Source organism: Triplophysa rosa, linkage group LG24 (genome assembly GCF_024868665.1).
Source record: "Triplophysa rosa linkage group LG24, Trosa_1v2, whole genome shotgun sequence".
Classification (NCBI taxonomy): Eukaryota; Metazoa; Chordata; class Actinopteri; order Cypriniformes; family Nemacheilidae; genus Triplophysa; species Triplophysa rosa.
Genome location: NC_079913.1, coordinates 8,987,191 through 9,007,564, shown reverse-complemented (window position 1 = coordinate 9,007,564; position 20,374 = coordinate 8,987,191). Strand labels below are relative to the sequence as shown.

General features: G+C 40.3%; 1 protein-coding gene across 1 annotated transcript; it reads left to right on the top strand.

The window, feature by feature from the left end:
* The first annotated feature begins 261 nt into the window (after nt 1–261).
* On the top strand, nt 262–20,353 carry prrt4b (proline rich transmembrane protein 4b). Its single transcript, XM_057324276.1, has 4 exons — nt 262–394; nt 5,154–6,173; nt 12,232–12,339; nt 17,495–20,353. The coding sequence occupies exons 2-4, from the start codon at nt 5,249–5,251 to the stop codon at nt 19,513–19,515; spliced, it is 3,054 nt and encodes a 1,017-aa protein (XP_057180259.1). The 5' UTR covers nt 262–394; nt 5,154–5,248; the 3' UTR covers nt 19,516–20,353.
* The last annotated feature ends 21 nt before the right edge of the window (nt 20,354–20,374 follow it).

The following is a 20,374-nucleotide window of genomic DNA, read 5'->3' as shown; positions in this document are numbered from 1 at the left end:
ATGTAAACTAAATGAGTGAAATGGTCAAAGACAGATGCTGTGGTTTCCATCACTTGCATATGTATTCCCCATTTGTTTGTTTTGCATCCATGTGAGATTCTTAATTCCCTGATGTTTGTTGCCTAGTGTACGGTGCTTGCTCTCTGCTCCCTAACAATCTGCTCAGTGAGGTGTGAGCAGATACAGTGCATCCGAATCCTACACTGGACTACTGATGCAGCGAGAGCGGTGAGGAGAGAGAGAGAGAGAGAGAGAGCAGGGGAGAGAGCGAGTGCAGCAGAAAACAATTCCTCTCCCACACGCGCAGGGAGACAGATCGCTCCCTCTCTCTCCTGCAGTGGAGTGCTGCTGGTGCCTCTGGATTCTCTATTTCCTCTCCTCCTCTGGAGGAACGGTGAGTTTCTCCTGCTCTCGTTCATCTCACTGCTTAACATGTTTGTTGGAGGCTACAGCCTCGCTGCAGGTGATTCAGGAAGGGTGGCTGAATCTCTTCTGAATGCTTGCATATGAAGACTAACAACCTTGAAATGTGTGTGTGGGTACGTGTAGTGCTTGTGACATGTCATGTAAACATCTGTAATTTCTCTTGAACGCTGCTCAGCTAAACGGAATAAAATCACAGACCACTTCACACACACACACGTATGTACGGTGTGGGTAAAGCTCTCATTTCAGATATATTCTGCTCTTCTGGTAACCATGGCAAAGGCAGTCGACGTAGCCGCCTGCGCTGGGAACGGTGCGTTTGAGATAATCATGTGATCCGGATGCTTGGAGAGAAAAGCTCACGAAAACATTCGTGTGACAGGTCATTTATCATGCATTTAAAGTGTAATTGACTCCATTGAGGTGCGTTGTCCTGGGTGTGTGAATTTGGAAAACAGGGATGTAGAAATGTTTAAAATAACGTGGATTTCAAAACATGTAGGGGTTGATGGGCAGTTACGGTAATGATATGGTCATAAACGGCAACAGCTTGCTCAGACCACATTGATGGCATCTTCATTTAGATTCTGAGAATCATTTGATTGATATGCACATCATATGTTGTTGTTTGTGAGACTGTAAACTCTACATATGATGTCGTAGAGTGACATTGCAACCAGGAAACATCTAGAATAGACGGTTCGTTTCTGGATACAGGCAATTCCATGCAAATGTCAACCTTAAGATGAAAAAAATCAGGGTTTTACCAAAGGTTTTCAGCATTCTGATAGGTCAGATGTCAGTATTTGGTGTTTTAAATGCCCATGTGAAGTCTCAAAGTTTTTGTTTTTAAAGCATATAGTTTTCCATTCTCACATCCATAATGGTCCATATTTCTCATAAATGGGCATGTGAATATTCAAATGTAGTAACTATTTTATGTTCTATAAAGAGCCACCCCTTCTTCATTTGTTGGGTATTATTGCTTCTGGTTTGAACATTTTAATTCACAGAAAACCTACAAAGTATGTCGTCTCTCAAAAACGTGCATGCTTTTTTTGTCACATAACACATGAATTTTTCCGTCTTTTAAAATAGAAACTGGTGTATAGACTGATATTTTTCTGATGTCTGGGTCATCGGGGATTAGTAAAATATAAACGGATGATTCAATATATTGGTAATAAATGCATTATCGAAGAATCTATATTTTAATGCTTGAATTGCCCATATAGTAAAATACAAGAGCATTCAATGGTCTTTGGATATGTGTGCAGGAAGGAAGTAAATTTAAAGGGATCGATGCTGGCATAGGACCGCAATGGGTAATATAAAGCCCTGTTAAATAACAAAACCATTGGGACACAGAAAGCCGATGGTGTGGAAAATGATTGTGTACATATACAGTAGTTAACAGTATTCAGTCCGGTGTTTTACGGTCTGAGGGAATGGGAGGGGGAAACACTGTATAAAATACAGGGCCATTCAATGATCCGTCAAACTGATCGATTGAAGTGATTTAGTGGAGGTTGCGTAAAACTGCATGCTGGACTCTCCATTTCAGATGTGTAGACGATTGCTATCAACAAATAAATTGAAATGAAGTTTAAATTCTGTCTATTTCTAGTAGAATTCATAAACTAGTAATTTAGAGCCAAATAGAGACCAAATTCTGACCATAGCACCATACCATGGCTGCATTAGTCCATGGTTGGGTTAATCTGGGGTTAAGGTTAGACTAATGGCTTTTGCTGTCCCTTTAGACTGGGTTTAAAGGAAGACCCCCATTTAGGGGTGTGTCTTTTTATGGCTGCAGGTCATAAACACCCCCTCCCCCACTGCATCTGTAAGAGAAAGCAGAAAGCCGCCGTGAATAAATCAGTCAGTTTCTTCGAGGGGTGATCCAATGATTCCCACAGCAGTCATGCACGTCTGGAGGCCTGTTAAAATAATTGATACCCTGACGAGTCAATCCATCACCACTTAAGAAGGTCCTCGTTGCTAGAAATGCTGTCAAGAGCACATGTATTGAGAGAAGAACATTTTCACCCGTCTATGATCTTACGGCCTTCTCTTAGCTCCCTGAAGGTTTTCAATCAGGTTCTCTACCACTTCTTAAATGGAATAACCTTTTATTGGCCCTCAGCGTTAAATTATTATTTTGAATTGAGAATTCAATTGAACGTTGTTGACAGATGGCGTTCTGCAACTCAAAAGGCTCAGCGTATTCTGAATTTATTTACCGCAGGGGACAGCGTGTAAAAACAACGCTAAATGTGCATAATAAAATGCATATATACAGTTGTATATCATTTGGATTGCAAAATTTACACAGTTATAAACGTTTAAATGGGAGCACTTCCAATATGTTATATTCACAGACTGTAATTTCTGCCGGATTCAAGATGCCAACACTTGTAGGTTACATTAAAGGGATAGAACACAAAAGAAGATATTTTGAAGAATGTTAGTAACTGAACAACGGCAGTACCCATTTACTTCTGTTGTACAGACACTAAACCAGTGCAAGTAAATATCTTCTTTTCTGTTCTGCAGAAGAAAGAAAGCCATACAGGTCCAAAATGACAAGAGGGTGAGTAAATGATGACAGAATTTTTATTTTTGGGTGAACTATCCCTTTAAATATGAATCTATTGCATAATCATGCAAGCAGTGTCTTTGCTTGTGTCGAACACACTCTGTTTTGCACAGTGAATTATTGGCTGCTAAGAGCATTTTGGATGCCGAGCAATTCTGGTACTATGCTAGGTTGCGACATGAACTACTGATTTTTAAGTAAAAGAGAAAAGGACTAAAAGTGTACTTCGGATGACAATCTGTATTTATACAGTTATGATCTGTAAGGTGATTGTAAGAAAGAAGGGAATTGTGGGTAACAGGCGCTGTAGACAGAAGGACCACTTTCCAAATATAAAAGGGAAGGAGGGATTTTAGGCAAAGAATAAATCTGTGATGTTAAATCAGAAGTAGCTCTCGAATGCTCTCTTTTTTTCCCTTTTTTCTGCTTGAGTGATTACATCCTGCGCTGGCAAGACCTTTCTTTGCCAGACACAGTGGAACTACATAACAATGAGAGAGAGAGAAATGGATAGAGAAAGAAAAAGGTAGGGGGTATAGAAGTAAAGCTCAAAGCTATACAGTCATTAAGGTTTCCTGTTTGGCACAGCCTCTGACACATACACAGTATTTGCGATACTGTGTAACAAGCTCCGGTGGGGTCTGACTTACACAGGCATTTAGCACAGACCCAACTGTTCTTCATATATAAGGTGAGAATGTTTTTTATATATCTGACCGGCAGTGATGGCGTTTTTAATAGGGAGGTTGCGGGAGATGGGACGCTTATAGGGCAAAGCAGGTGGTGCGAAGTGTGGTAATGAGTAAATAGTCTGGTCAATAATGACGGTAATGACTGTGACTCAGCCAGGCAGTTGAGATCCAGCAGCGTCTACTGTGGCGAGATAATACATTTGAAGCCAGACCTGACCTGTAGAGTCACTTGACAGCAAGTCTCAAGACGATGTCATATTCACCTGTAGCTCCACCCACTTCTGTCTTGAGACTGCTTGGAATCTGATGTAGTCTGGATTTGAGGGATGTTTACAGGTGCATAACAATTTAAAACGATATACAGCTTTATGACAAAATGTAGTACTTGGCAGAGTTTTCAATGTTGTGGCATTTTCTAGCTTAGTGTGTAAGATCTTTGCACAAGTGGCACCAAATTCAATGGCAAAAAAGAGCCCCAGTGCTTTTGGCTAAATGGTTTGCTAATTTATGAATAATCATTTGCAAAGGTCATTGTGTATCCATAGGTCGCAGCTGATGTTAAGCATTTTCTCACCAATACAAAACTGAGATCCATCAATCTTCTTTAAAGCCCATTAGCCCAGAGCATGTTGGTTTAATCTAGTAGGCAAACCGCATTAGGCTGTGAGCAGGAGTTGCGTCTTCAAAATCAAAAGAGAGGGGTCATTTCTGAGATGCAGATAGCATTGAGACAAAACAGGGTAAAAAATCACGACGTGAACAAAATCTAAATGGTTATGCCTTTGTTTACTGACTAACTGATATATTTCCCAGTGGAAGAGTGGTGAGTTTATTTCAGTTTCAAGAACAAATCAATTGTGTGTGGGGGAGAGAAAGAAAGAGAGAAAGAGCGAGAGAGTGATGTGGGGGTGGAGAAGAAAAGTGTCTGAGGCTCAGTACAAGCAGGTCTCCCTCGGAGAGAAATTCCAGCAAATTCAACTCCTCTCACTGGGGTTACAGGGCATAAGCTTTATCCTCCAAAATTAGCCCACAGCTCCACAAAGAACCCAGACCTCTATATGTTCTGCACCGCCCCCATATATGCATACACACCCACAATAAGATCTACGATTAGTATTCTTAAAGATCTCTGCCTCTATAATTGCACTGTCAATGGAGAGCTGAGGCCACCCCTTTGAAAACAGAAAGCGGAGAGGTTGGTATGTGGCTACTACACTCGCAAACTTACAGCATGTGAAGTTGTCACAAAGACACGCAAGGTTTCAAAAACATTACATTGTGGTGTCTAGAGTAGTTGATAAGATTCATTGACTTCTCACTTACTATGCAAGAAGATTTTAGTGCTTTCCATTGTTCTGGAGACGAAATGGAGATCTCGGTTTGGTTTGCTTGACCAACAAGATCTCACGTGTGATCTATCTTTTCTATGTTTTTAGGGCTTTTTCTGCAGAAGCCTAAGAATCTGGTGGATGGTCCACGTCAAGTCAGACACCATGTGAGCAGCGGTCCTTGTCAACATTAGTGAGGCAGAATGCCGCTTCTGCGTGGGACCCTTGCAGTTGTTGCCCTCCTGTGTCTCTCCGGCACTGCAAATGGATTTTTCAGTGGGTTTGGGCCGAAACCGACCCCCCAGGTACAAGCAAAAGAGAAAGGGTGGGGCATACCCTACATGGGAAAATTTCCATCATTTGGTTTTGGATCATGGGGCTTTTTAGGTGGGGATATAGGGCAAAAAGAGCCTGACACAGCAATGGGAAACCCAATACTCCCAGAAGCTACCACACAAAACTATACTCCTCCTCCTTTATTAGATGAGTCTACCAGCCCCAGATATCAGCTAACCACAACCACCACTGAAAGAGTTCAAAGCAACATTGTTCAGTTAGGTACCCCGCTGCCCTTAAAATCAGCACAACTGCCGACAAATGAACTACTCAGGAACACACAAGGACTGGATAGACCTACATCTTTTTCTAACTATGATCTTGATCTCTGGCCCCCCAATAATGCCCCGAGCACGGAGAAGACACCACAAACAACGTCTCCGCTGATAACTCAACCCCAAACCCAAACATCAAATGCTCAGACGAGCACATCGAGATATACTACAGAAACCAGGAACGTTTACAGTCACCAAACCATAACTACAGAAACTCCATCAACAACAACAACAGAACACAAATTACTGACAACTTCATTTCAGACAACACCTTTAATAACACCAGCAAACCTGAAGCCTGAACTATCTACTGAACCTCTGACCACCACCACCACCAAGCCTGAACAAAACATACTGGGGACAGAACAAACGACCACAGAGCCAAACTGGACACAATTTAAGCCCACTGACAAAGCTCTAGATGGATTTATATTGGCAGAACAAACCACAGGCCCAAGAGAAGAGGAGAAATTCCAAAGCACTGGCCCAGAATTGTCTTCCACCCTGCCAACAGGAGGTAAGTCGGCTCCATCCTATCTGTTCACACTCGAAATAATCAAATATACAATTTGAGCACTCATCGCCTGCCATTGGTATATTATATTTGATCTTTTTTTTATTTTTTATACAGGGATCGTTCACACAAAAATTTAAATTCTTATATATTTATTTTAAAGAATGTTGGGACCGGTTGCATAAACTGCTTAGACTAGTCTTACTAGTCATCTCATTTGTTTCTTCAATACTGGACATAACATAAGTCCTTTACATAAAAAGGTAGATTGGTCTAATTGAAATCTGAAAAGGAAGACTGATTAGTCCTAACCAACTGCTAGTCGTTGAGACTCGTTGTTAAGGCACAGTCTTAACTGCTATGTTTATGCAACTGGCCCCAGGTAACCAACATTGGACCCCATTGACTTTCATTCTATGGACACAAAAACAGACAATTCTCAAAATATCTTCTTTTGTGCTCCACAGAAGAAAGAGTACAGGTTTTGAACAACACAAGGGTGAATGAATGATGACACGGTTTTTATTTGTGGGTGAACTATCCCTTTAAGAAGACTAACCCTTTTAATAAGAAATCATGCACTTATTTATTACCAATCGAGGCGTATATCACTGTCAGGCTGATGAATTGATTATTGATGTTGTTGATGACTCACTAAAACATGCAAAATGTTGCCCATATATAATGAAAAGATCGAGTATTATCCAAGTAAGAACGTGCTGTCATGACAGTGGTACCATCTCATGCTTATTTATGTTACACGTTTGAAAGCTTTGTTCCCATTAAGCATACACAGGTAATGGTTGAAAAAGCATACTTGGCTAAATATGTACTGTGCACAATATGCAATTTTTTGCAGCACGTAGATGACCTACTAAATCTGGTAAACATACAGCGCACACTGAGGAATATTGTATCCCACAATGCAATGCTAGACACAATTAGAGATTACTATATGCAGTTTGCTCATCCAAATGACCTCTAGACCTGCCTACAGGTAAAGAAAATATAAATATACCTGTAACATCCAAAATCTATCTATACTTCTGTAAATAACGTGCCATGGACCTACCTGTGGTCTTCTGTAATGTGGCCAAGCTGTGTTAACCAGTGTTGACATGGCTCTGTTTGGTATCTACAGCCAGGGGAGTAGTAAGGCAGGTGTGTGTGTGTGTAAAGTAAGCATGGGATTTGTACCGAAGAAGCATCTAACTGGGCGGCATTTGATCAGTATTCCAAAGGCAGTGTCGGCCGATCCTCTGGGACGATGTTTTTCCGCCTGTTCATGGATGCTGAGCATGCTGCTCTCAACATTTAGTCTCCTTTTCTTCATTCCCTCTATCATTCTCTCTCTCTCTCTCTCTCTCTCTCTCTCTGGATTTCTCTTTTTTCAAGCCATACGTCTCCTTTAGCCCTTCAGTCCTACGTTTTCTTTCAACCCTCTACTGGCTTCCAGAGTTGCATTTTTTCAGTGTCCTGTTCTTTTCCTCTCTGTCTGAACTTGTATGCTTTTAGATGAGGGAGTGTGGCTGAGCTAGGAAACAGAAAATATTGCGATAGAGAGGTGTTTAGAAAGAGAAGTGTGTTACAATTGGTGTTTTCCGGACTGATGGTAAAGCCACCATGACACTGGTTATGCCAAGGTTGTGCATTTGATATCCAGGGAATGTATTTACTAATGTACAGTATATGTTGTATAATGTATGTATTTATAAAAATTTGCAGTACAGCTTGAATGCACTGAGTCGGAAAAGGTCAGTCAAATGCATAAATGTAAATTTCCATCAAAAAGGAAATTCAGCAGTGAGAGATATCAAACAAGGATGTGCCCTCCATCTGTGTGGCTACAGAAACATGGTTCTTTTTATAAGGGGAACATTGCACTGTCTCTTCGTGTGTGCGCGTGAAACAGCAAATTATTGACTAATGTTTGGGTCACCTTGTCTTCTGGAGGTGCAAGCAGCCACAAATTGCTTATCCCCCACCTCTAAAAACACGCTGGAGCAGAGAGCAAGGTCAATTACAACACTGGATCTGAGAGGAGGAGGGGAAAACATGGATGAGGAGAACATTGGGGATGGAAAAAATGAGTGTTGAAATAGTGACAGACTGGAAGGGTAAAGAGGCTGTTTAGCGCAGTGACTGGGAGAAATGAAACCTACTCATAAAAACACCGAATTTTGACACTAGCTAGTTTCTGAAGGAATAGTTAAAGGTACAGTTTGTAACAATTTTGCAGTAAAATATCCAAAAACCACTAGGCCAGTGTTATATATTTTGTTCATCTGAGTACTTACAGTATCTCAAATGTTTCCAACTACTTGTAAATTGTGAGAAAATCTGCATTCTAAAAAGTGACACGGTGCTGTGCAGTCGCCTGTCAATGGCGTCATATCCGCGTTACCCTTTGTTACCGCCTTTACTGACGTTGAAACCGCATGACAACTGTGTCGTGGACAAATGCGGAAGTCGTGTCTAGCATCTAGCAAGCCACTAGCTTGTTTCAAGCAGAAACTTATTTATGGACCACAATTATATGCAACATTTATAAAACTTCATTACCTCATCCGCTAACATGATTTCTCGTTCCCATCTGATTGATGGCCATCAGCGGTGGAGTTGAAGCCAACAGATCCCATCATTCCACGCTCCTTCACAGCGTCATCAAGCTACGCCATTGTTGTTGTTTTGATCGTGCGCCCTCTAGCGGCGGTTTTTACAAACTGTAGCTTTAAACCAAAAATAGATACGTTTTTTTAGGAATCACATTTGCCAATGTCACATTTATTTATTGTGTTTCTTAAAAGAGAAGTTCACCTTCAAAATGAAAATTCTGTCATCATTCACATGCCCTCTTGTCATTTCAAACCTGTATGACTTTCTTTCTTCTGCAGAACACAAAAGAAGTTATTTTGAAGAATGTTGTTAACAGGCCCCCATCCACTTGCATTGGTTACAATAGAAGTAAATGGGGGGCTGTGCTGTTCTGTTACCAACATTTTCCAAAATATTTTTTTTTTGTGTTCTGCAGAAGAAAGAAAGTCATACAGGTTTGAAATGACAAGAGGGCATGTAAATGATGACAGAATTTTGAAGGTGAACTACTCCTTCAATGCACAAACAATGTTTCATAGTTATCATTCTCTCTGCTAAGTCAACAACTGATAACATCATAACTTGAGTTTCACTCTTGCATGTTGTAAAACTATAAAATATACAGTAGTACATAAATCACATGGACTAGTATTCGTATGGTGTTTTTATACTTTATACACATGGTCACTATTAAAAAAATGCTGCAGACATTCTTGTAATGTTTTCCATGGAAAGATTGACATCATACGGGTTGAAGTAATATTAGAGTAAGTAAATAATGACCGAATTTCCTTTTTGGCTGAATTAAGCGTAGCAGGCTCTTCTGTGCACATATACACATGCAAAACCACAATCAAATCATTTCATAAATGCCTATTAGTTCCACATATTTGAAAGTGCAGATAATTGGTTGATTAAATGGCAGGGCAACCATGTGACTGCAGTCTGGCCTGAATTCATTTGTCATGCTGAATATGTATTTGACACACTTCTAGTTTGGTCAAAAAATTCAACATTTCATTATATCATTGCGCACACTCCTTGTGACATGCTGTTTATGTCAGGGGGAGATCAGATCATAACCAAAATGGTTGGCAAGGTTACGGCTTCCTCAGATGATGTAATGTCAGGAAAAAAATGTTTAAAGCACTGTTTTGGGTAAACTGAGGTCACAGTACACCTTTATCATTTAATATAAGGTTACTATTAATATTCTGCTTATTTAGGAGTGTCTAGACTAAACTCATTACTGTCTTTCTTTTTAAATTTAGATCCTCTTTTAATAAAATTGAGACCTGAATTTTTATCCAGAATCTATTGGATTATGTTTTTATTCTCTTTAACAACCCTCCCCCCACACACATTTATTTTTCTTTAATGTGAGGACGTTTATTATTTTAATACCGAGTTAATGATATTTTCTATTCCCACACCTTACCTCACACAAACCTCTCTGCAATTTTGAATATGTTTATTAAGTCTTTTTTCTCATGGGGACCATTGGCTAGTCACGTAGGCGATTTTACATTTTACAATCCATGTGGGGACATTTGGTCCCCACAACCTGTGCCCCCAAACAGCCATACACACACTAACTCAGACACTCAGCTCCTGTGAGAAACATCCAGTGATGGATCTCACACTGCGCATGGGTCAAAATTACAAATTCTGATCTAATTCCCTCTTTATTAATAGAGCGAGGAATGAAATGTGGGTGTGAGCACGAGAGAGAGAGGAGGGGGTGTAGCGCAGTAAAAGGTCGACGGAGGCGAACGAGAAAGAAAGATGGAGAAATCTCACTGTAAGAGAACATCCCACATCATCTAATAATTTCTAGTGGTTTAGGTGGCTCTGACAGAGAGTGATGGAGGTTGTTTGACGCCTCATTTGAAGCTGACTGGTGGAAGATAATCTGAACTCCATTTATAAATCAGCCAGAATCTCTAAATCAGCCATGTGGAGACAGAAGTAAATCAGTATGATGTTCATCTTATGGAAATACAGCATTCAACCCAATATTATATACTATAATACAACACCTGTATCCTTCCTTGCCGGTTGATCCAGCTTGTGTGGGGTCATGTTAGCTGGTTTAAGCATGTTGAAGCTGGCTGTAATATTATGTAACTGAAAATTCAGATATAATATATCCAGCTATTTTATTTCATTTCCAATAATGAACCAAATAGTCGCAGTGTCATATCATAAACGGGATTTGAAATTTGTCTGTTTAGTTATTCAAAAATGAAACTTGAAATATGGAAGCAAGTGATGGCTTAATGGTAAGCTTGCGTGAAACCCGCCAGGAGGGGATGAGTAGAGCTGTCACACATTCATGCTCTTCTTGTAGACTCCCTGCTTGGTTCAGCGCAGATCTTATTATTCATGTAAATGAGAGCTAACGTAGATACTATCAGCATTCGAAAGAAGATCTGCAAAGATCAGACATCTTCAGAATATATATCACATTCACAGTAGACTGTGAGGTGCACAAAAATCTCCATACTTATTTAAATACATTGATGCTATATATCCATACACATATGCTTCCATACACTTAATAATGAAAAAATACTACACATGGAGGCATTCTTGTTAGACTTAGAACAAGTTATTTCAATGAGATCTTTGGGAATCATTTACCGCTGATGTTAAACACTCTGCCCTCATTGTGTCAGGCCTCCTGAGTCTCTGTAAGGTGTGTGTAAGTACTACACAGCCACAGGCAACCTGGTGTATTGTATGTTTGAAGCTTTTCTAAACTAATCCATAGCAGATTAGGTTTCTGGTGCATAGAATTTCAGAAATCATTGTAATTCGCTTGGGTTCACATCGCAGGGGTCCGCTTGACATAACTGGGTTAAGAAATATTCCTGCGTCTTCCTTTTTTCAGTTGTAAAAACTCTCCACACTTTATTTAGAGATATGCTGCGTCCCAGATCTCCTACTTATACTATACCCTTAAAGTATGTACTGTTTTTGTTATAGAAAAGTCTATACATTTTAGTGCTTCGCAAAGCTGTATGCACGCACTAGGACATACTAACAGGAAACGGAAGTGGCCATTGTTGCCTAGACGACACTGTCATCCTTAACCGTCACGAACATCAAAATACAGCTCTTACTTGCATTTAAGTATTTATTCATTCATTATTTCGTATGTAATGTTTACTTACATTTATTAATTTAGCGAAGCATCTTTTAATTCATTTTATTAATGCAGTGCAGCGTCACTAAACTCCGCCCTCTCCCGGTGAGTTGTGGGTAATATCAGCCATTAAGTGTCCATGGATTCACACTTCGAATTTTCACTGGAAACAGTCGACCATCCGGGTACTTTGAGAACGCTCATTTCAGCACACTATGATTTGGGACATACTAATTATTTTATCGAATACTATTTAGGATGGATTTTGTGCGAATTGGGGGCAGCTATACATTTCCTTCTGCTCTGTTTTCCCATCAGGCCTTGCACGGGAGGAAGGAGATTCAGGAATACGGAAGAGTGCTGATCTGGCAACCCAGGAGCCACATGAGCAGACAACATCATCTAGCACAACCCGCAGGAACACAGGTAATTAAAAGTGTCTGTACACCTGTGATATTTGTTTTGCATCATGACATGACACGATATGAACCAGTTTTTTTATCAATATAATGAAAAGATGACTGACCTGAGTATATAGCACCACAGCGAGTATATAGCATACCCAACTTGTAAAGGTTGTTGAACAACAACAACAGCATTGTTGCTAACACTTAGCATTCGTTTTTATTACCATAATTACATTTATTCTATTAAATACCACATACAAGATTTTCTGAAGTATTGAAAATACGAATTTAGATTTGGCAACCAAAAAAATAGAAGAAATCAGACGTTAAAACTGAAGTGTAGAGTTTACTTTGTGAAATATTTTTCCTCAACACTCCCTCCAAGTGTTTTTCAACCGGGGGGCCGAGGCTCACTAGGGGACCTTTACAAACTTTCAAAGAGTCTCAATATGACTTGAAATGATTTAAAATAAGACAAGCATTACAACACAACATACATCTTCATAGTTAATGCCAAGCTCTATAGGGTAGAAATTGAAAGGTGATGAAAGGTTGAGATCAACCTAACTAGAAGAGATAGCCCCGCCCTTAATTCACTTCATTGGTCGAGCTAATGTTGCCGTTTCCAATTGGTCAGGATGTTTTGATAGCTCCTCAGAGCCTCAGTGTCCTAGGAACCAACCTACAAATGGCTCACTTTGTTATTTTAACAGCTTTACATTAAATATAGATAGGTGAACGTATCCTACCATACTTGTGTGTGTGCGTGTGTGTGTGTGTGTCCCATTTAGAGGGTTTGTGTGTGTGTGATATGGTCGACTGCATCCAGACCACCCATCTGCAACCTGTCTGTAATTGCTACCAAAGGGAGGAGGAACTAGCACTTTTCTCGCAGCATTGGCTCCTCCTACAAAACAAGCCATTCGTTAACCTGCCCAAGAGACTAGAGTTACACATTTACATTTATGCATTTGGCATAAATAGAGTTACACAACACACGTCACTAGAACAGATTTATCAACATATGCGAGTTGTTAAAAATACCACCTTTCTTGTTGATCACTAGGTCACAGATACTTTGCAGAAGCACCTAACCCACATTCTCTCTGTCACGTTCAGTGGACTAACCTAAATTCCATTAATAGATGGACAAAATGTGCCACGGCGATCTAAGAACCAGGTTGCTAGAATATGTGTGTATTTGTGGGTCTCATCGAGTAAACAGCACGCAGAGCTCCGACCCACAAAACTGCGGCTGGCGTATCTCAAATTAAAGATGCAGAAGGATTTAGAATCTGAATATCCTCTGGGAAGGAGGTGGATCAGATGGTCTTCTTGTCTTCACACTGCCCTCTTGTCTAAAATCTGCCTACACAGGCTTCATCAATATGTATAGGCCCATTCTAGCCTGCTGCCCATTCATTTATTATTAGAGAGGGCTGATATGAAAGTGAGAATGTGGGGATGAAATCGAAAGGATGTGATGGTAGAGCACTGTGGTCCTGTTTAGCAGAGGATGCTGTCGTAGATCAGGAAATTGAATGTTCTCATCCGAAATATTTTGCTGACCATTGGGACAAATTAGTTTAGTTCTTATAGAAAATGAGTATAAGTAATTTATCTAGTGTAGTATTTCATAGACAACAAGCTAAGCCATAAACCAGACATTTGGTCAAAACTTGATCAGCGACTAAAATTCAAGCTATGAAGTTGAGTGGGCCACACGACTTTACAGACTTTGTGTGCAAACATGTCTTGACGTACTAAACTTTATTCGAATCATAAATGAAGTCATAACACAATACTGTAAGTCTATGTAGACTCGCCCAGGGTGGCACCATCAACAATAGACCCTGCCTAACATAAGAGAGGGATTTCCATTTCCCCCATGTGGATCTGCTTCCGGTCCCCTCCCGCTGAACTTCCTGTCAAAACAATTGCAATGCACCATAAACCCCTATGGAAAGTTTTTTTTGTGAAAGTCTGGGCACATGATTTCCACTAATTGAGTGTCATCCAGTGTGGCAGTGTTGTGACAGGGATTGGGGTCATTGAGATTTGATTGATTCCTGGACTGAAACTTTGGCTAATGTCCAGATATCGGTCATATTTCCACACCCCTGCGGCTGGAGGGCACAAGCATACAAAAGGAAACGAAGAGGGAGGATGCATGAAGCAACTGCCACAACAAACCGTCTTATCAGTGCCCGGCCTTCACGCCACCCACTTCCTACGTCTGCCCACCACACACTTTTCCTCAAAGTAGACAATTTAACAGTGTATATAGAGAACATTATTGACAGAATTTAAATTGTTTTTTGTCAAATCTTTAAATGATCTGTATATTATCTGTACATGTATGTGCAGTCAGAAAACATATCTTGGATTGGAAGCAAGTTTTTTTTTTTTAAGTTTTCGTTGTGCAAACATTAAATTTGGTGTGTGTACGTGCGTGTGAGAGTGTGCAGGCATTTCCCACTCAAAGCGTTTAATATTGGTTTGAAAATCTACTATTTTATGGATGTTTATGTAGTAAATATCATTTATAATACGATAATGATAGTTCACCCAAAATTAAAATAATTTACTCTCCTTCATATGTCCTTCCAAACTGACTTTCTGCCAAACACAAATAAATAAAGGAAATGTGAAATGAAGAGAATGTTGATGCTGCTGGTTTTTCTATACAATGAAAGTTAATGGTGACTGAGACTGCCAGGCAGCAACCTTCTTCCAAACATGTCTTTTGGTTTGAAAAAGCCTATGTTGGTGAAACATCCCTTTAACACCATCTAATTTGTCAAAATGAAGCAATTTATTAGTTTAATATAATAATTTAATATAAGTGTATAGGCTAATTGTAATATAAATATCTAAAATAAATGTATATAAATAAATACATTTAATATAAATAAATCTGTTTTATATAAACACATTTAATATAAATAATGAATGCATTTTATATAAATAATAAATTGTAATTATTTAAAAAATTGAACATGTAAAAAGTCTTTACAAAATGTAGACTTTTTACATGTTTACACTTTTTATAGTATTTTGTTTCCACTTTTTAACACTGTTGTATAGAATTTTAGTAAAGCATAATTTAATTATTCCCCTTTCCTTTATATTTCCAAAACTAAAAATCTGTTCAGACAGTTTCATTGTAAACAAATCAGGCCGGTGTACTCAGACAAGCCAAAGTTTGAAGGAGTATGAAGTTTTTGAGGTGAACAGAAATACTTTACTGTAACCTATATTTAATGTGACATAAAGTGGGTAAACAGCTATCATGATGTCAGCCTACAGGTCTAATGTGTGCTGTAGTGGTTTGTGTTGTGGTTAACTTGATTAAAGAGAAATGTGTAACGAGCAGTGTGCACGCCACCATTAATCAATGCCGCCTATGCCTGTTCACTGCCACCATCAGAAAAAACACAGCATCGCTTTTTTCACATTCTAAACCAATGTTCACCATTGAGTGGGCACCAAGAGTATATTTAGCCAAAGTGGTGGTCATCAGCCAGGCCTGTTAAAACCAGCGCAAAAACCAGACCCACCTTTGGGAGTGACCCATGTCTACACATAGTCTTGCTGGTTTGAAGGAGGAAGGTCGTAAATACAGATTTTTTCCGAGCGTCAGTCAAATGCAAACATATTAAAGACTGTCAGCTGACGTCACTTTTTAACAAAGAGTGAATTTTGTGGCTTTTAACGATACTGGTGTAGTAGCAATATTTTCTTGTGGCAGTTCCCCTTTAAAGCTCCATGGTTTCCGTCTCAGGGGTACAATAAGCATACTGGTTCTTTTAGGATGGCTGATAGTAGCAGTTCAGATGAGTTATGGTTCTGATCTGCTATGTAAAGGGTGTAATTAGATGTGTCAGTCTCTGAAGAGCTGAGGCACATCTCTACGCTCTTATGTACGGCTCAAATATGGCAGTTGTAGCTAATGTTCTCCATCTTCGATGGATTTGCACCTCAAGTTCAGGGAAATACTGGTAGATTTGTTTTTTTTAAACATGAAATGTCTCTTTGTATTTTACAGTGGCACGTTATATACCGCAGACACACTTGTGTGGGTTTCAATAATGTGTGCACTGTGCAATGATGTCATCTAAAGACTCTATACACGACCACTCCAAAATAAAATCTGTAGGGAACATTTCTCAGACCTGGAAAATGACACAGGATGGCTGTCACATGGAACTTCACATGCCGTTCCAACCCACCGCTATGCAGCTCTGATGAATGTAACACTCTTCAAGCATCAGAGCCAAGCCACAGAATCCAAAATCTAAAACAGTAACCTCCTCCGACAACATTCTGCGAAACAGCCGATACGATCACAATTACATTTATATGGAAACAACAGATGTCTCATGTCTCCGACTCCGCCTTTTGTGGCAGTCCACCCTTCTGAACCCTGCTGCTTAGAAAATCTTCTCTTACATTCATTTCTAATTGTTCTGTTTTTCATCGGTTACATTAAACATGATTAAATTGTTTAACAGAATGCATTCCCTGATATGGGAATCACCAGTCTAAACCATGGCTAAACTATGTTTTCCGCTGTAAAATGAGCCTCAAATATGCCCTCCAGTGGTGATGTTTATTACAGAAAACAAACTATAGGTTGTCAAAGATGTTCATACCAGTAATGAGTGCCTTGGATGTCTGCAACTAATTTGATCATTTTGAGAACAATGCCATACACTCATTACTCGTTACACAAAAAACATATCAGCTAATGTTTAGCATTTTTTTTTTGTTTTTCTTTTGTTTATTTCTTTTATTTAAAGCATATCAGCTAATGTTTAGTGTTTTTATTTTATTTACTTATTTATTTAAAGCATGTCAGTTAATGTTTGGTGTTTTCAATTAATTTACTTCTTTTATTGATTTAAAGCATATCAGTTAATGTTAGTATGTTTTTTTTTCTTTTATTTCACTTATTTATTTTGTTTAAAGCATATCAGTTAATTAATTAATTTTATTTCATTAAAGCATATCAGCTAATGTTTTGTATTTTTTATTTATTTTATAAAAATGATATTAGCTAATGTTTTGTATTTTTTAATTAGTTTTATTTTATTTATCATTTTTTTGAGGTTTATTAGGTCATATTCTGAGATATATGACTAACATTGCAATCAATCCATTTTTTCTTTCAGAAATGCCCACCACGCCGTCTGAGGACTGGCTGACAGATTTTACCCAAGAATCTGCACTGCCAGACTGCAATGCAGAACGTTCCGGAATATGCAGTTCAAGTGACGCATGGCCCACCACTCTACCGAGCAACGGCAGCAAAAATGACAGCACACCCTCCACCAACCACTCTCAGAATCCCATCATGCTTCCAATGCCACCTATGCTTGTGGCACTGCATTCTGACTGGAACAGTGCCCTGGCAACGTGGGGTTCGGCGTGGGAAGCGCACATTTACGGACTGGGCACTGTATTCTGTTTAGTTGCCTTGGCCTCCACCCTAAACCTCCTCTGTTTGCCCCTACAATATCCATCAGGCTGTGGCTACTTCGCTTTAGTCAGTCTCTCCCTAGTTGCTGCTGGCTGCTCTAGGGCATTTGCCCTGGTCTACGACGCCTACGGATACCAAGACCGCATGGCATCTACCGAAGCTTCACTGTTACTTTATGAAGCACCATATCCCTGCATGACTGCAGCGTTTGGTCTGGTGTTCCTGCTCCTGTCAATGCGATCCCGCATGCAGCTGTCCTACTCGGCCTTTCAAAGACCCTGCATCCTGGCCTGCTTAGTGCTGCTGCACTTTGCTGCTGCATTTGGCCCTGTTGCACTACTTCACGTTGATCAGCAGGGGGCGCTCTACCTATTTTTGTCCTTGATCTCCAGAGGCGCCTTCGTGGCTCTGGCGACTTTCCTATCAGTTGCATATTTTGTGTTTTATTGCTATGTCCATGCTGACTCCAAGCATATTTATCATCTGAACAACACGTCGCCAACGCCAGCTGAGCGATATAACCGTTGCCCATTTGCAGAAAGCAGAGATTGGGACCGGGCAGCAGCCGCAGTGCTGCTATCCGCAGTCTTCTCTCTCGCTTGTGCAGGGTTGCAGCTCTACGCCATGCTGCACGCCCTTGGTCTTGCGGGAAGTGCTGAAGCCTTTCGGCCGTGGCCATGGTGGACTTTTCAGTTCAGCTGTCGAGTGTGTGAAGCTGTGGTCTGCCTCACACTGGTGCTTGTAGTTGCTCAGCCAGTTTACTGTTCAGACCACCTTCCCCAGCCAGGCGGATGCTGGACAGGACTTCTTGCAGCAAAGTCCCCCATCATTCCCGGGAGCTATCAGTGGACTCTATCCCAGCAGGAGAAGCTGGCCATCTGTGATCCAATTGGGCATGGAGAAACAGAGTGCCTACCCTTATACACACTTGTGGATGAACGTCTGGGGAGCTTAAATGGCCTTGAACTTTTATATCATAGTAACCGAGCTCTGGCCTATCGTGACCTTGACCTAGACTTGCCCAACAATCAGCCTAACACCGGCGCCCCCTCCGGAGGGTCATCCTGCACCAGCGACTCCACAGCAGATCTGCGCCCTCCATCGCCAATAAATCTGCGCCGAAGCATCGATGAAGCGCTGTTCAGCGAGTCTCTATTTCCCATGAGTCTCTTCAGTCCTCTGCGGCCCTTCGCTGCTAGCAACCGTTCACTGAACGGTAGGGAGATCAACTCCACACTCAGAGACACTCTGATGCCTGATCCAGGACTATACAGAACATCTTCCTGTGTGGAGGTCCTACCCCTGGCCGCTCTCCCTTCTCAAGCCCAACAAGGTTGTCCTTCGTTAGGCTTTCCTCCATCCCCATCTCCCTCCCTGTCATCCTCCACTTGCTGCTCATCGCCAGAACGCTGGAAAGGCAGCTCCAGTTCCTCGTCCATCTACAGGCAGTCGCTGGCTGGTTCCTCTCTGGTTTTGTGCTCTAGTCCAGAGGAATATCACCATCCTCCACCCTCTACTCTGAGTGGTAGTTCAAATCGCACTACCACCTCTCGCCATCAAGAGGGCAGTATACAGAGACCCTACAGGACATTAAACTCACAAGAGAGTCTGGACCAGCAGTCAGAGTTTGACCAGTCTGTCCAAGAAGAGTTTATCAGTGTGTGCAGACAGATTGATTCTCTCAGCATCTGCAGTGAGACTATTGACCTATAGGGGAGACTACTTTCACACAAAGAATGATGGACGCACGGGCAAGCTAGGTCATTTGACAGGCATGGTGCCAAAACAGATTTGCTCTGTATTAATGTAGACAGGCAAATGTTTTGTAGACTAGAACTGTGCCAAATGTTACGTTTTATAAGAGAGTTGGTTGAATGTCTCAGAGGTAAGTCACCCAAAGAGATAGATGAAGTCTTTTTTTCTTGTAAAGGATTAAGTGCCATCGACTGCCAGAACCCGAGGCAGGTTTTGTACAAAACTTCTCAATACTTATTGGTAAACAAATTTGTAATCGTGAAGCATTTCATGTTTTGACATTTCTATAATGCTAACAGTGACATTTATATAGGCATTTGTACAAAATCCTTTTGTTGTCTATATGATTAATACTGTGAGAGTGAGAACTACTGATAACCATACAGTTAAACCTATACTTTCAATTATATATTATAACAATAACCTGCCAACGCAAGTTGAAAATCAACTTGTGCTTTTGGGTTTCCCTGTGAGTTCGCAAGAATAATGCAATATAAATGTTGAATAGGCAAATCGATTTAATCGGTTTATTCAAAGGGAGAAAATCAAAAGGGCCGATGTAGTGCCATCTACTGGTAACGTAAAAAACTGACACCTAGCACTTCATGAGTTGAGCTATAGCCTGCCATAACATTTATCTCAATGTATATTTGATAAAGTACAATTAATAATTTATTTATCTGCCAAGACTTGCACCATGTTTCAACTACTCAATACACTGTTAACAATCCATTTTAAAAATCATGATAAAGAAGACTTTGTACATTTTGTAGCGTGCATGTTTTGAAAACATGAACTGTGAGAAACTGGAGATTTT

What these genes read in the sequence shown, in the direction of transcription:
- prrt4b (XM_057324276.1), top strand. Translation starts at nt 5,249, where the DNA reads ATGCCGCTTCTGCGTGGGACCCTTGCAGTTGTTGCCCTCCTGTGTCTC. An exon ending in TTCCACCCTGCCAACAGGAG is followed by an intron (nt 6,174 to 12,231) that starts GTAAGTCGGCTC and finishes TTTTCCCATCAG; the next exon opens with GCCTTGCACGGGAGGAAGGA. An exon ending in CACAACCCGCAGGAACACAG is followed by an intron (nt 12,340 to 17,494) that starts GTAATTAAAAGT and finishes TTTTTCTTTCAG; the next exon opens with AAATGCCCACCACGCCGTCT.